The sequence below is a fragment of the Saccostrea cucullata genome, unplaced genomic scaffold (assembly GCF_032062105.1).
Source record: "Saccostrea cucullata isolate Sc308-1 unplaced genomic scaffold, CSIRO_AGI_Scuc_v1 ctg2397, whole genome shotgun sequence".
NCBI classification, from domain to species: Eukaryota; Metazoa; Mollusca; class Bivalvia; order Ostreida; family Ostreidae; genus Saccostrea; species Saccostrea cuccullata.
Window position 1 is genome coordinate 63,027 of NW_026940797.1, and position 17,759 is coordinate 80,785.

A 17,759-nucleotide genomic window follows, 5' to 3' on the forward strand; every position below is an offset into this window, starting at 1 on the left:
AAGGGGAGATAATCAAGAAAAGACAAAAATAGGGTGGGGTCATTAAAAAATCTTCTTCTCAAGAACCACTGGGCCAATAAGGCTGAAACTTATGTGGAGGCACCCTGGGATAGTGTTGATTCTAAATTGTTCAAATCATGACCCCCGGGGGTTTGGCGGGGCCACAATGGGGAATCAAAGTTTTACATAGAAATATATAGGAAAAATCTTTGAAAATCTTCTTCTCAAGAACCACTGGGCCAGAAAAGCTGAAACTGATGTGGAAGCACCCTGGGGTAGTGTATATTCTAAATTGTTCAAATCATGACCCCCGGGGGCAGGGCGGGGCCACAATGGGGAATCAAAGTTTTACATAGAAATATATAGGAAAAATCTTTGAAAATCTTCTTCTCAAGAACCACTGGGCCAGAAAAGCTGAAACTGATGTGGAAGCACCCTGGGGTAGTGTAGATTCTAAATTGTTCAAATCATGACCCCGGGGGTAGGGTGTTGGGCGGGGCCACAATGGGGAATCCAAGTTTTACATAGAAATATTTAGGAAAAATCTTTGAAAATCTTCTTCTCAAGAACCACTGGGCCAGAAAAGCTGAAATTCATGTGGAAGCATTGTGGGGTAGTGTAGATTCTAAATTGTTCAAATCATGACCCCCGGGGGTTGGGCGGGGCCACAATATGTATCACAAAGGGGAAATCTGGTAAAGAACAATATGACAAAAGATTCTCAGGTGAGCGATGTGGCCCATGGGCCTCTTGTTATTTTTATGGTGCTGAAATCTATGTAAATTCTGTTGATCAACCGTCCATTTGCGAATTATCATTCTCGCGATTTGACGCCAAAGACCCAGTTCGCGATAAAAAGTTCTCGCGAAAAATAAGGAATCTACAGTATTCGATGCATTGGTCATTGGTATAGAAACAGTCTGTAAGTGAGTCGCCCCCTAGGTTGGTCCTGACAATCTGTATATTTGTGGAGCTCATTTGAATGTTTAAGATGTGTTGTAAATTATAAAAACAGTTGTTTGGTCGAGAAAATTTCGGATTAAGAGTCCAGTTTCGAGAGTCAGACACATTATTTTTATTTTTGTGAATAGGGAAAAATAGGGTCGGCGGAATCGTAAACCAAATTAAGAGAAAAAAACTTTGGCCTAAATGATTTTTGAACCGATTTTGCAATTGTTAAGTAAGTTGATGTTGTTACAGTGTGTTTTTGACGTTATTATGAACTGAAGCTCTTACAGAAAGGAGTGATAAAAATGTTATTAAAGAAAAAGTAATAAACATACGCTCTTGAAATTTAAAAACATAAAAATTCGAGAATATCTCCATTATTTTTATTATGTTTTCTTATGAATCCTTTGTGCCCGTCATATTTTGTAGTACTCTATAAAAACAGGAAAATTCGTAAATTTTTGGCATTTTGAGATGCCCCCTTTGGTAACAAGACAATAGAATTTTGTGTTTCTTATATATATTGTATAATATAGTATTACTCATAAAAAATTATGGTTTGAACAAAAAGTCTTTCGTAGTATTTGTATAATTTGCTTTAAAGTGCTAAAAATAGGCATTTTCTTATGCAATCCTATAGTAAATGTACCTGTATTTTGAGACGGTCCCTCAAAAATACCTGGATAGTAGATTTCCCCCAAACTTTGCATGTACACTGAAGTTAATGTAAGTGGTATGTGGTATAAAAATAAAGAGTTTTGCTATTGTAGTTTTCTCACAGTAAAACCCTAGTCAGCCCCCTGTCAGTTTGAATTTATATATTTACATTTCCAACGTCTATGTCCAAGATAAAATGACAAGTAGTTAATGTACTTTATTTCAACATAAATATACTGGTTCATGATCAATAGGGGCAGTTAAAAAAAATCACATGCAGGGCGGGACAAATAGCTAGACAGAAGCAGGGCTTGTTGCATGTGGATTGGCGGAATCAAGAGCATGTAAATATAAAGAATAACTGTCAGATTTTTCGATTTCATGAAGATGATCAATCGATTGGCTTGCGTGATAATTTTATGCATAAATACCTTCGGCGTGTATGCAAATTATCATGCAAGCTAATCGATTGATCACATCATAAAATCGAAAAGTAAGACAGCTCTTCCTTAAATAAAAGTTGTGTCATTGATATTTATTATTAGCATATTTTTAATCCTTTACTAAATGTGAATTAATTATCAAATGTAAAATTATATTAGATTTCAAATGTATAAGACCATTTCACACAGAATTTGGACTTTCAGTAAGGCAAGTCCTTCTTGGCGCTACATGTTTACCGCCTGCCAAATGGCGAATAGGTTCTCATTAGTTAAAAAATTAATAACATCAGGAACTTTAAATTGTTGTTGACAATGATGAGACTACTTAAGGTCAGACAAGACGTTCCTAAAAATCTGTTTTGTATATCTTCGTAATGTATGAAAAATATTCAAAATTTTCATAACATTCTGATTTCTAAACCAGTTTCTAAACGTTTTTAAAAAACCCAAACACATAAACATTTGAAATTGGAAAATTATTTTTCTTCCCCAAAGGATTATATAAGAAAAACTATCCCTGGTATCTTGCAGAAATGCCTGGTAAGGTACCTCAATTTTTTGTGAGTAAACATGTTTAAGTAGCAATACTTCAATGACAAACTCCTAGAAAAATTTATCTATTATTAAGGAACGTCTCGTCTGTCCTTAAGCTCCACCTCTACAATGTAAATGGTTATTCGATACACTAATTGGCATTTGCCCGAATTTCTATCCCATGTATATTTCCACAGTGAAGGAAAGCTGTGTAAATGTCAGAAGCTAATTATGTAATGTTGAGAATGCCACGCCATACTGAAAGTCCAAACTCTGTGTAAAATGGTACTAATTACAATTATGGCTTCATTATTAGACTTGGAACACTGCAAAATTTTAACTCAATTGCTATTTATCATTTTATTAATATCATTTGTATTTTGTAAAATTCTGCAGAAATTTGGATGGCTTTTACATTATGTGGTTGACAAAAGTAATAATGTTAAACCTGCAAAATTTGAACGTTCAAATTCTCAAAATGGCGTAAAAATTGAGGTTAGAATCTATTAAGACAAAATCGGCATTGGTTGAAAAAGGAACATTTTCTGAAAAGGTGGAGCAGAGAGCAGTGATAAAATTCTGCTTATACATCAGAAAAACACCAACAGAGACCCATAAATTCTGTGAACAGTCCGGAAAACATAGTGAAGGAAGCCGTTGACTTTAGTATTTAATTTAAGTGACATATAAGATTTTCAACAGAAGGAAACAGTTTACAAAATGATATGCACGAAGGAAGACCATCATTTAAAGAAAGCAATGTTGTAAAAGATGAATTTCTTGACGTTGCTTCTGACTGGACTTTTGAGCTTGAATACTCATACTGTTTGTTATCTACAAATATATCACTTGGAACTGACTGATATTTTCTTGATTAGTGAAAAGCTAGGCTACACTTTTTGCAAATCCATTTCTAAGTAAATATGAGTCCTTTTTAAACCAAACTTCCATGGATATTGAACTTGGAATGCACACTAACTAAAAATCAAAATGTAATTGTGAAACACTGATGCCCCTATATGGCAACATTTGCTAAGATTTAACTTTTCTTAAGTGCAGATCAAATATATTCGTACCCAAAGTAAGATCTTCTCACAAGAAATTCTATTGTGAAAGCCCTAGCACCACCTGTTCAAAAGTTACAGCCAAGTTTAAAGTTTTAAAAGTTAGGTCAAACTCCAAGGTCAAAGGGTCAAAGTTTTTGGTTTTTAAAGAAAGATCTTGTCTGAAGGATTATATATGTGAAGTATGAAAGCCATGGCCCTAACCATTCAAAAATTATGGCCAAGGTTTAAGTTTTTAAAAGTAGGTCAAACTACAGGGTCATGGTCAAAGGGTTGAAGTTATTGGTATCTAATGAAAAGTCTTGTCTAGAGGATTACATATATAAAATATGAAAGCTTTTTCCCTAACAGTTATTGCCAAGATTAATTTTTTTTTAAAAGTAGGTCAAACTCCAAGGTCAAGGTCAAATTTTTGGTATCCAATGAAAGATGTCACAAGGATTACATATGTAAAGCATGAAAGCACTAGCCCTAACTGGTCAAAAGTTATAGCCAAGGGTAAAGTTTTTAAAAGTAGGTCAGACTCCAAGGTGAAGGTCAAGTGTCAAACTTGTTGGTATCCAATTTGGTGGTATCCAAAGAAAGATCTTGTCAAAATAAATTTACCTGTGAAATATAAAAGCCATATCCCCATCCAGTCAAAAGTTATGGGCAAGATTAAAGTTTGCGGGCAAACAGCTAGACAGATAGACTGACAGACAGATGGACAGGGCAAAAAATATGTACCCCAGAATCTTCGATTACAGGGGAATAAAAATGTTAATATTTGCCTTACTCATAGATTGCATATTTGTCAAGTGGAGATGTGAAATATTACCTTTGCTTTAATTTCAGGAATTGTCAAAGATAACTATGCCTGTTGTATTTAATGAACCAATCAGCTTTCTACAGAGAATTACAGAGTATATGGAATATTCAGAGCTACTAGAAAAGGCCAGTACATGTGAAGACCCTGTTGATAGGTTAAAGGTATGAATAGAAATAAAATACATAGAATTTACAGTTAATTAATCTCATTATCTGAAATGCTTTAAGATATAAAGTACAACGGACAATCAATGTTTTAGATAGGAATGCATATGATTTTTTTTTTTTAAATCTGCTACGTACAACAGAAAATCCATGATCAATTGTACATATGTTGAAGCATCCTCAGGTAGTTTAGCTTCAAGTTTGTTCAAATCCGTGGTGGTGGTGGATGAAGGGGGGGGGGGGGGGGGTACAAAAGGTGATAAAAGTTTTGCATAGGAATATATGGGAAAAAGAAGCTGATAAAGAAAATGTAGGGCCATAGTTACTAAGTTGAGTTTTGTGACCATTGGTCCTCTTGTTTTCTTTCATTATATAAGTTATTGGGCTATCATGGTTCTCTGAAATAACCGAAAATCGTGGTCCAAGTTGTTCAGTTCCCTTTTTCCATATTTCGGTTGGGGTCTGGTTTATATATATATATTTGCATATCCACTGCTCTCTCCCACTATGAACATGTAGTCATCAACTGCATTCATAGCACTGTAGACACAATTGCTCTATCACACTCGTGTAGTGTAAGCTCTCCTACACTTTTGTATTGTGATGAGAAGTATATATATATGAATTGTTTCGTAAAAGGAATAAATATAAGTTTTTAATAATATTTTTGGGGAAAAAAGAAATTCAGAACAATTCAAAATTGCTGATTTATATCTTTAAAAATTTAATTTTGGTCAATGTATTTAATTGTATAATAAAACTTTTTAAAAATTGAAAACTGCCATATTTTTATTTTTTCTTATCGTATTTTTGCATATTTGTACAAAGAACGATAACTCTTCACACTTGGGTGATAAAACATTCATAAAAAAGCAAAATTCAAGAACGATTTCAACTCTTAAAAAACAATTAGAAAAAAAATTTAAAAATCATATAGAAAAGCATACTGGAGTTATAATAATTTTTAAAGCATTCTCTTTTTTATCATAAGGTTAAATTATATTATTGATTTTTGTTAGAGGGTTTCAATAACGTTGATCGATGACGTCACATCTGCATCAAACAAAAATTAAGAGAGTGTGACGACGGCACAGCTTGTATCTGACTGTGTTTTAAACGAGGCTGATACTTTATAAATTGTTTGTGACTTATTAGAGAATGATCAGGTATACTAATTTTACTAATTTTAAAGCCGTGTGTTTTTCTTTACTGAAGACAACAAGCCACATCCTTATGTAAGCCAGGATTTCCTCTGATATTCTTGACACCATCAAAGAATGCAAATATAAGTAATAAACAACGATTATTTAGTGAACAAGGCATTATGAATAGCAATAGCTCTGCTGGCATCCATTTTCCATGATGCACTAGCGCTTTAGCATCATGGAATATGCCAGCAGAGCAATTGCTATTCATAACGCCATGTTCACTAAATAACGTTGTTTATTTCTTAAGTAAAGACTCCAAAGTGCGATGGTGACGCCAAAGTCCGATGGTCTCGCCAAACCCCGATGGTCTGCGCCAAACCCCGATGGCTCGCTGTCTTTAAGGACTGCAAAGTCCGATGGTCATGCCAAAGTCCGATGGCTCGTTTCCCATGAGACATGCAACACTAAAATGTGATGGTCTGACACGCCAAAGTCCGATGGTGTGAAGGAACAATAAAAGTTTATGACGTCACAATAGTCTGACGTCATGACATTGTCCTGCATCCAAAATCCACTGATTTATATAGTATTTGTCCCGCTTACAATTTTACTGATTTTGCTTATTGTTTTCACCCACTAGAGCTATTAGGGTTAGTCCTTGTACATCATTCAACTGATTGGGTTAGTTCTTGAACACCAATGTGTTTCTTCGAACTCACCCAAGAACTTTAATGGTAGTCCTCGCACATTATTGGACTGATCTGGATTAGTCCTGCATCCATCCAAGATACCTATCTTATGGTTGTTACACATTTTGCGACTGATAAGTGCTAGTCTCGCACCTATATCCAAAAGATAAGGGTTAGTCTTTGCATTAAATATTTATTTGTATTTATTTTAAACAATCGGGCCTTGGCATGGGGTGGCATCGCATTTTTGCGCAGTAGTACTATGACGTCATAAACGTTAATTGTTTTTTGCACCATCAGACTTTGGCATGTCAAACCACCGGGGTTAGGCGCAGACCATCGGACTTTGGCGTGACCATCGGACTTTGGAGTCCCATCGCACTTTGGAGTCCTACATATATATATATATATATATATATATACGAATATGTTTTATACAAAAAAATGGCATTGAAATCAAAAGAATTTTGACGATAACGGTTATAAATGAACATCACAAGTGAATTATACTTCATTGTATGACAAAACACTTGTCACGAAAAGATAAGATAATTATCAAAACAAGCAAAAATGGTCATTTTGAAGCTAATAGTCAGCCTAATAGTCCTAAACACAGATGTCATGACGTTAACATAGATATAAGATTTATTTTAAAGGTGAATGTAACATAACAAAAAAAGAAGATTTTTTATGTTAAATTCATGAAGATAAGGCTTAAAATAGAGGTATTTAACTGAACCAAAAATCCCGAAACCAAACCAAAAATTTACGAAATCGACCCGAAAAATTTTGGAACCGTGACAGCCCTAATGAATTATATAAGTTGTGCCATTGGTGTGGCCAGTTATGATCAGCTGATCCTTTTCTGGACTCAAGTGACATTTTACAGTTGGTGAGACTCTATATCATTACAGGTATCTGCATGTGGTTAATTCATAATTCTCAGGTGACTGTCAAGACTCATGTCTTTCTTGTTTATTTTGTAGTTTATCTCGGCATTTGCAGTGTCTGCTATTTCATCCAACTTTGAACGTTTAGGAAAACCATTCAATCCATTATTAGGAGAAACTTTTGAATTTGATAGGTAAGATGAATTGCTCAATGTTTAATATTGATTTGCATCCTGTGCAAATTTATGTATAAATTTTGCTCAGAATGTATGATGTCAATACATGTGGATTTTTAAAGACCCAGTAAAATAAGAAAGTTTCATGTTTTGTTTTCATAAAATGTATCAAAATTGGTACTGAATCAATAAATTGTTGAATGCATCATAGCCATGTGTTCATGATTGGAAACCCATTGATGATCGTGTCACGTATTGATTGTTCATGGGCAAATTTGCAGAAATATCATCATATGGTCCCTGAAACATTCTCATGCTTTCCCACTATTTATGTAGGGCGATAATATGGACTTTAAGTTTTACTTAGGAAAAATCTTTAAAAATTTCCTTCTAAAAAACAGCAATACCATAACTGGTCAAATTTATACTGAAACATTTTAGGAACCGTAATGTCCCGAGTATTGGCCACACTTTTTTTTTCTTTGTCAGAAAATTGTTCAAAAGGAGGGATGCGCTCAATATATAGGAACAAAATTCAACCCCTTTTTAGCTCACCTGAGTCGAAGGCTCAAGTGAGCTTTTCTGATCACATTTTGTCCATCGTCCGTCCGTCCGTCTGTCTGTCTGTCGGTCCGTCTGTCCGTCTGTAAACTTTTCACATTTTCGACTTCTTCTCAAGAACCACTGGGCCAATTTTGACCAAACTTGGTGCAAAGCATCCTTGGGTGAAGGGGAATTTAAATTGTGAAAATGAAGGGTCAAGTCCCCTCACAAGGGGAGATAATCAAGAAAAGACAAAAATAGGGTGGGGTCATTAAAAAATCTTCTTCTCAAGAACCACTGGGCCAGGAAAGCTGAAACTTATGTGGAAGCATCCTGGGGTAGTGTAGATTCTAAATTGTTCAAATCATGACCCCCGGGGATAGGACGGGGAAACAAAGTTTTACATAGAATATATAGGAAAATTCTTTGAAAATCTTCTTCTCAAGAACCAGTGGGCCAGAAAAGCTGAAACTTATGTGTACGCATTCTAGGGTAGTGTAGATTCTAAATTGTTAAAATCATGCCCCCGGGGGTAGGGCGGGGCCCCAGTGGGGAATCAAAGTTTTACATAGAAATATATAGAACAAATCTTTAAACATTTTCTTTCCAAGAACCACTGGGCCAGAAAAGCTGAGACTTATATGGAAGCATCCTTGGGTAGTGTAGATGCTAAATTGTAAAAATCATGACCCCCGGGGGTTGGGCGGGGCCACAATGGGGAATCAAAAATTTTACAAAGAAATATATAGGAAAATTCTTTTAAAATCTTCTTCTGAAGAACCAGTGGGCCAGAAAAGCTGAAACTTATGTGGAAGCATCCCTGGGTAGTGCAGATTCTAAATTATTCAAATCATGACCCCCGGGGGTAGGGTGGGGCCATAATGGGGATCAAAGTTTTACATTGCAATATATAGGAAAAATCTTTGAAAATCTTCTACTCAAGAACCGATGAGCCAGAAAAGCTGAAACTTATGTGGAAGCATCCTGGGGAAGTGTAGATTCTAAATTGTTAAAATCATGACCCCCCAGGGATAGGGCGGGGCCACAATGGGGAATCAAAGTTTTACATAGAAATATATAGGAAAAATCTTCTTCTCAAGAACCACTGGGCCAGAAAAGCAGAAAATTATGTGGAAGCATCCTGGGATAGTGTAGATTCTAAATTGTTCTAATCATGACCCCCGGGGGTAGGACGGAGCCACAATGGGAAATCAATTTTTACAATGTTGAATCAAAGCATCCTACGGTAGTGTAGATTTCAAATTGTTTAAATTATGATCAGTTGGGTAGGGTTTGGTCACAATATGTATTACAAGGGGGAAATCTGGTAAAGAACAGAATGTTCAATGCTTCTCAGGTGAGCGATGTGGCCCATGGGCCTCTTTTCTTGGTGCCGAGGACCATTTTTCTGATCCATTTCAATTGATTGCTCTTTGTTACCAATAACGTCAAAGTTACTTTAATTTCAGAAAGTTATATACGTAAATCCTACCCATTGTAGAAATATGCATCTATCTTAACTGTTGAAATAAAGATATTTGTTTCATTGAATAAAACTCTGATAAAAAACGATCTTTGTATATGTTTTATTTCGATTGAGTATCCCTCCATTTTGAACAACCATCACTTATATCATCAAAGAGATGCATGTAAGACATAGATATATTTATGCCCCACTTCAAAGAAGGGAGGGCATATTGCTTTGCTGCTGTCTGTCAGTTGGTCCATTTAGTTTCCGTTCATTTTCTTCATAACCAATGCACATACTGAAATGAAATTTGGTATACAGGTATATCAGATGAATATCCAGGTCTTGTTCTGTTTTGGATATGATCGCACCATAATTGACAGAGTTATGCCTCTTGGACTTAGAAAAATTCCAATTATTAGCTCACCTGAGCCGAAGGCTCAAGTGAGCTTTTCTGATCACATTTTGTCCGGCGTCCGTCTGTCTGTCCGTCTGTCCGTCTGTCTGTCTGTCTGTCTAAACTTTTCACATTTTCGACTTCTTCTCAAGAACCGCTGGGCCAATTTCGACCAAACTTGCCACAAAGTATCCTTGGGTGAAGGGGATTCAAGTTTGTTCAAATAAGGGGCCACGCCCTCATTCAAGGGGAGATAATTAAGAATTAGTGAAAAATTGGTGGTATGTTTTAAAAATCTTCTCCTCAAGAACCACTGTGCCAGGAAAGATGAAACTCACGTGGAATCATCCTCAGGTAGTGTAGATTTAAATTTGTTCAAATCATGTCCCCCGGGGGTAGGGCGGGGCCACAATGGCCAACCAAAGTTTTACATAGAAATATATAGGAAAATTCTTTAAAAATCTTCTTCTCAGGAACAGCAGAGCCATAATTGCTCATATTTATATGGAAGCATTCCCAGGTAGTGTAGATTCAAGTTTGTTCAAATCGTGACCCCCGGGGTAGGGCGGGGCCACAATGGCCGACCAAAGTTTTATATAGAAATATGTAGGAAAATTCTTTAGAAGTCTTCTTCTCAAGAACAGCAGAGCCATAATTGTTCATATTTATATGGAAGCATCCCCAGGTAGTGTAGATTCAAGTTTGTTCAAATCGTGACCCCCGGGGTAGGGCGGGGCCACAATGGCCGACCAAAGTTTTATATAGAAATATATAGGAAAATTCTTTAGAAGTCTTCTTCTCAAGAACAGCAAAGCTATAATTGCTCATATTTATGTGGAAGCATCCCCAGGTAGGGTAGATTCAAGTTTGTTCAAATCATGACCCCGGGGGGTAGGGGGGGGGCCACAATGGGGAATCAAAGTTTTACATAGAAATATATAGGAAAAATCTTTGAAAATCTTCTTCTCAAGAACCACAGGGCCAGAAAAGCTGAAACTTATGTGGAAGCATTCTGGTATAATGTAGATTCTAAATTGTTCAAATAATTACCCCCGGGGGAATGGCGGGGCCACAATGGGGAATCAAAGTTTTATATAGAAATATATAGGAAAAATCTTTGAAAATCTTCTTCTCAAGAACCACTGGGCCAGAAAAGCTGAAACTTATGTGGAAGCATCCTGGTATAGTGTAGATTCTAAATTGTTCAAATCATGACCCCCGGGGGTAGGGCGGGGCCACAATGGGGAATCAAAGTTTTATATAGAAATATATAGGAAAAATCTTTGAAAATCTTCTTCTCAAGAACCACTGGGCCAGAAAAAGTGAAGCTTATGTGGAAGCATTCTAGCGTATTGTAAATTCTAAATTATAGGAATCAAGACCCCCGGGGGAAGGGCGGGGCCATTATAGGGAATCAAATTTTACATAGAAATATATAGGAAAAATCTTTGAAAATCTTCTTCTCAGGAACCACTGGGCCAAAAAAGCTGAAACATATGTGCCCTGGAAGGATCATGGGGTAGTGTAGATTTCAAAATGTCTAAATTATGATCAGTGGGGTAGGGTGGGGATGCATTATGTTTAACAAGGGGGAAATCTCGTAAAGAACAGAATGGTCAAAGCTTCTCAGGTGAGCGATGTGGCCCATGGGCCTCTTGTTCTTGATTCTAAAACTTATTTATATTTTTTTAAATATTAGATATGCAATTAGAGGTGCAACTTGGTAGGAATTCTTTTGATGCGTCATTGCTATATTTAACTGTGTTCAATGTTGTCACTGAGGACATGACTATCGTTTATATAACAATTATCACCTCAATACCTGCACTATTAAAACACTATATTTCAGTCGGAAGCATTTGTTAAAAAAGTCAATTATAATCAAGAAAATTATCGATGGATACCAAGAACCGTTTAATTACTAGAAGCCAAATTTTCCACACTAATATCGCTTGGGTATGACCCAGTTTTGTTTACGTACTTACTGACACGCGCTTGGTATACATGCATAACTTCATAACACGGTTGGAATCAATTTATAAAGGAAATCATCAGGTATTATTATCTTTAGTTAGATAATTATTAAAAAGATTAAATTTATATATTCACAAATGCACACTTTAGATACGTAGGGTAAAAAAAAAAATTGACGTGCTACTTTCGTTTGCAATGCAAAAAAAAAAAATCATTATTTTTATTTCAAGTTACTGTGCTTTTTTAAAGACAATTTTTGGGTGCACTTTTTACATAGGATATGCGTTTTTTTCGGGATTTTTACTCCAACTTTGGGGGTGCGTCTTTTACATCATTGCGGCCAATTCACGAGATTTTACTGTAGTTTAGATTCAAGTTTGTTCAAATCATCCCCCCCATCCCTGGGTAGGTTGGGCCATAACAAGGTATCACAATTATAAATGTTGAGGATTATAAATTTTCTTCTTAAGAATGGCAACCCCTCATCCTCTGGGATCCCTTTTATATTTTACTTTTCAACTCTGATCTGATTTCTGCTTTTTTCCTAGCTAAGGTGCTCATATGATCAATGTGGTCCATGGGCCTCTTGTTTGTTTTTTCCACCATATAACTCAATTTTATTTTAATAACAATTTTTTTTAATTTACTAAACAATGCAATTTGTGTGTGAAAATTATTATGATTCAAAAGAGGTGTTTATTTTTAGCTCCACTGGTCAAAGATAGTAAGGTGTATGTCTGTTTGTCTGTCTTTAAAATTTTTTTTTCAAAATGATACTCCTACAGTTTGGGTTTGATTTCAATATAACTTGGCACACAAGTAGTCTACACTAAAATACATGTCTTTATATCAGTTTTCTGTTTCGATGAATGGAGTTACACCGTGGTTACTAAAAACATGGATCGACACTAACTTTAAAACCATAGTTGTCAGCAGGGCTAGCCATTTCTAATCTGTACTAGCCCTGTTCATGTACATGTATTAGTTGTCCAGCAGCTGAAGGCTGGTGGTCGAGTAGCGAAGCAACGAGGGGGGTAGGTGTGGGAGAGGGTGTCCCCCTCCTGCTGGTGGGGGTACGGGGGGCCTCCCCCGAGATACTTTGAAAATAGAGATGCCAAATCCTGCATTCTGGCTGTATTTTGGATAAAAATTATATGTCACTCTATGATTGTAATTAAGACATTTTTCTATTTGAAAAATTCCACATTTATAATCATTTAGGGTACTTCAATTCACCTTCAAAGTTTTACATTTTGACTTACAAAAATAATAAGGATGCTGATTAAACATATGTTTGAAAATAAATTTAATCAGGTACATTGTGTGTAAATTATAAATATATTTTTTGCCATGAGTGAGTATATTGTAAAAGTTTGGGGGGGTATATAGGAATCACCTTGTCCGTCTGTCCGTCTGTCTGTCTGTCCAGCTGTCTGTCTGTCTGTGCAATCGTGTCCGGTCCATATCTTTCTTACAGAGGGACATTAGAATCTACTACTCCACACTAAGATTGACCATAACCTAAGGGTGTGTCATGACCTTGAACCAAGGTCAATTGGGGAAGTTCAAGGTCACTGGAAGAAAAATTTCATAATTCTTGTCCGGTCCATATCTTTCTTATGGATAAACTTGGTAGGTTCTCATTTCACACAAAGATTGCCCATGACCCAAGGGTGTGTCATGACCTTGACCCAAGGTCATCTTGGAAGTTCAAGGTCACTGGAAGAAAAATTTCATAATTCGTGTCCGGTCCATATCTTTCTTATGGATAAACTTGGTAGGTTCTCATTTCACACAAAGATTGCCCATGACCCAAGGGTGTGTCATGACCTTGACCCAAGGTCATCTTGGGAAGTTCAAGGTCACTGGAAGAAAAATTTCATAATTCATGTTTGATACATATTTTTTATGGATAAACTTGGTAGGTTCTCATTTCACAAAAAGATTGCCCTTGACCCAAGGGTGTGGTATGACCTTGACCCAAGGTCATTTGGGGGAAGTTCAGGGTCACTGGAAGAAAAATTTCATAATTCGTGTCTGGTCCATATATTTCTTATGGATAAACTTGGTAGGTTCTCATTTCACAAAAAGATTGCCCTTGACCCAAGGGTGTGTCATGACTTTGACCCAAGGTCATTTGGGGAAGTTCAGGGTCACTGGAAGAAAAATTTCATAATTCGTGTCTGGTCCATATATTTCTTATGGATAAACTTGTCAGGTTCTCATTTCACACAAAGATTGCCCATGACCCAAGGATGTGTCATGACCTTGACCCAAGGTCATTTGGGGAAGTTCAAGTTCATTAGAAGAAAAATTTCATGATTTGTGTCTGGTCCATATCTTTCTTATGGATAAACTTGGTAGGTTCTCATTTCACACAAAGATTGCCCATGACCCAACCCAAGGTCATTTGGGGAAGTTCAAGGTCACTGTAGGAAAAAATTTCATAATTCGTGTCCGGTCCATATCTTTCTTATGGATAAACTTGGTAGGTTCTCATTTCACACAAAGATTGCCCATGTCCCAAGGGTGTGTCATGACCTTGACCCAAGGTCATTTGGGGAAGTTCAAAGTCACTGGAAGAAAAATTTCATAATTTGTGTTTGATACATATCTTTATTATGGAAAAACTTACTTCTGAAAAATCCAGCGGGGGGTATTTTGTCCCGTTTTGACAGTTCTAGTTTGATTTAGTACCGTATTTCGGGGAATACAATACGCACTTTTTTCCTAAAATAAATTACTGTGAGAAAGGGATGCGTATTTTACATCACAATGGGATTTTGACAAGTTTTTCTTTCAGGTGAAACACGGCTATCATACGTACATACCGTAGTATTACCTAGAGACATATGCAATTTCTTTTGTTTATTGCCATATTTTAAATTTCGGAAAGTTATTGTTGGAAGGTATGCTTCTTAAAAATGTCACTTTCACAATCTTTTGATACCAAAATAACATGAAAAAGTAAGTTAAAAGTAATTTGAGCTGCATGTTGATTGTCTCCGAGGAGGCCGCCATTACCGATGTTATTTTTAGACGTTAACTCATGCTTATGTCACGTGTTTCAGTAATGATAGTGCACATGCACCTTATCTGCCAGACAAAGTAATAAATAATTTTTTAATGAAATACAATAAAATAAATATTAATTTTAGGTTTAAAATAACTCATTGATAATCTGCAACAATATTTAACACCCCTCCATACGTCCCAATGAAAGGAAGCCAATGTTGTGACACACGTGCGCTTGTCAAATGATAATTACCTATCAACACCCCTCGGGGCAATTAAATGTCTACCAACTCCAAAGCAATGTTTTTACAGTTACAGCACTCATTATTTACTGCCATGTTAATTGCTTTGATTATTTTCTTTGTTAAAAAGGGGGGTCGGTTTATGACCTTTCGTATGTGTGAGCATGTGTTGATTACGGCACTTTAAACAATTAAACACTTGTTAAATGTAATTTTTCCTTATCTTATACTTATCGGCCTCTTGTTTAAATAATTGAGAGTTGACAAATGAAATATAAATTATGCTAAAACTTTTATTAAAAGTGGTATCATTTAGAAAATAAGATATCCGCGAAGATTTAGAAGAGGAAAATCGTAGTCTTCTTAAAGAAATAAATACTTTGATGTTTCAATTTCGTTTCCTGTTAAAATATTGTCAGATAATTTTAAGCATGATTATCTAGAACCAAAATTAAATATGACAACTGATAAAACTTTCGACAATATCTCTTGCTTTGTTGAAATAAAATTATTTCATCTAAGAATATGGCGACGCATTATTTCAAAATCACCGTAACTATTCTTTAAAAAAATCTGTTAATACTTTTACGCAATATTATCTTGTACTTTGTTGAAATAAATGAATAAATAATTTTCTCCAGATTGCCGCGATATGGAATATCAGGATTAAGAGAAGTTATAAAGTGTGTATTTTAAAAAAAAAAAGTGTGTTCAGTAAATTTTTGACACTTAATCCTCGCGCCGATTTTCGTAACAAATTACCGCGATTTTCAAAGTTCAGAACATCGCTTGGTAAATTTTTCTGTTGCGTATAATACATCCGAACTGCGTTTTTTTCCCCAGTTTCAGACTCAAAAAGGGGGGTGCGTATTTTACATCAATGCGTATTATACTCGGCCAAATACGGTAATAAATACGCAAGTTTCCTAAAGTTTTTATGCATTAATGAATTCATTTAAACCAAGAAAATGTTCATGAAAAGTTAGAATAAATTCTGTGCACCGGTAAAAAAGAAATTGCTAAAAATCTAAAAATCCGGGACCGTCAGGAATTGGGCATCGGGAAGACTAGATTTACCACTTGCCGTCAGTATTTAGAGTTGTCGTTCATATCTTTTGGTGTTTATAGATGACGCTACACTAAAAATGAGTTCCATTACGATAAACTTTGAATCTTTATAATTGAGTTTTACTTTAAAAGAAATTTAATATTCAAATAAGATTATTATATTATTACATTTACTTACATTTCAAATTATAAAAATTAGATCAATCCAGGGGAATATGACATGGACTATTTGTGGCGGATGTTAATGCATGTTTTCTGTTGAGTATCAACGGAGTAAATTGGTCAACACAGTAGCCTCGCATGATTCATGGAAATGTATTTCATTCAACAGAAGATTGAACTCAATAGCCCTCATCTAATACAATTTTAGGATATTAATGACACTTCCTAGTTGACTTTCTACAGCTTGAGTATCTCTGACATTTTGTCAGTATATACTTGTATTTTATGATATAATAACATCCCTTTGGTCAATATTCTTAAGAAATTCTACCAAGAATGCCAATTAATTTATTTTGTTTTTTGATTACAGACCAGATTTGGGATTTCGGATGGTGAGTGAACAAGTATCCCATCATCCACCTATTAGTGCATTCTATGTGGAGTCTCCAAATTACAAATTCCATGGATCCATCCATCCCAAACTCAAGTTTTGGGGCAAATCTGTAGAGGTCAATCCTAAAGGCATCCTAACTCTGGAATTAAAAAAGTAGGTTTATTTACAATATTTTAGATCACCTAAGCTGAAAGCTCTTTCTGTCCATCCATCTGTAACCTTTTCACATTTTCAACTTCTGATGAAGAACCACTGGGCCAATTTTAATTAAACTTGGGACAAATCATCCTAGGGTAAAAGGGACTTCAAATTTAAAAGAAATGAAGGGCTCAGTCCCCTTACTAGGGGAGATAATCAAGAAAAGAGGAAAATAAGGTGGGCCATTAAAAAATCTTTTTCTCAAGAACCACTGGGATAGGAAAGATTAAACTTATGTGAAAGCATCCTGGGGTAATGCAGATTCTAAATTATTCAAATCATGACCCCTGGGGATAGGGTGGTTCCAAAAAAAAAAAAGAATCAAAGTTTTACATTGAAAAACATAAGAAAGATCTTTAAAAATCTTCTGCTCAAGAACCACTTGGCTACAAATGCATAAACTTATGTGGAGGCATCCTGGGGCAGTGTAGATTCTAATTGTTGTATGGTATACAAGGAAAATTTTGCCCTCATTTATTTTCTACCCTTACCGTAATTTTCGGATAATAGGTCAATACTTTTTTTCTCAGAACCGCTGGGGTCGCCCAATATACTAATTCGACCTTTCTAAGGCTCAAGTTTACGAAAAATGCCCCAAAATCAATAAAATTTACGTCAATTTCAAAGCAAATCTGTGCCACTTTCATAACTTTTTTCATTATTTTACGCAGAAAAATTAGTGCCCAGGTAAACAATAAAATATTTATTCTATAGCTTTCTTACAAAATAAATTCCATTAAATATCCGTTGATGACAAAGGAAAAAACTGTGCTTCTG

General features: G+C 35.6%; 1 protein-coding gene across 1 annotated transcript in view; it reads left to right on the forward strand.

Annotated features, from left to right (window-relative positions):
* LOC134256347 (oxysterol-binding protein-related protein 2-like) overlaps positions 1-17,759 on the forward strand; it is an 85,284-nt gene that overhangs the window by 36,909 nt on the left and 30,616 nt on the right. The window contains exons 3-5 of the mRNA XM_062738993.1: positions 4,481-4,615; positions 7,442-7,539; positions 16,761-16,937. Of these exons, the coding sequence (XP_062594977.1) occupies positions 4,481-4,615; positions 7,442-7,539; positions 16,761-16,937 (410 nt within the window). The remainder of the gene's footprint in view (positions 1-4,480; positions 4,616-7,441; positions 7,540-16,760; positions 16,938-17,759) is intronic.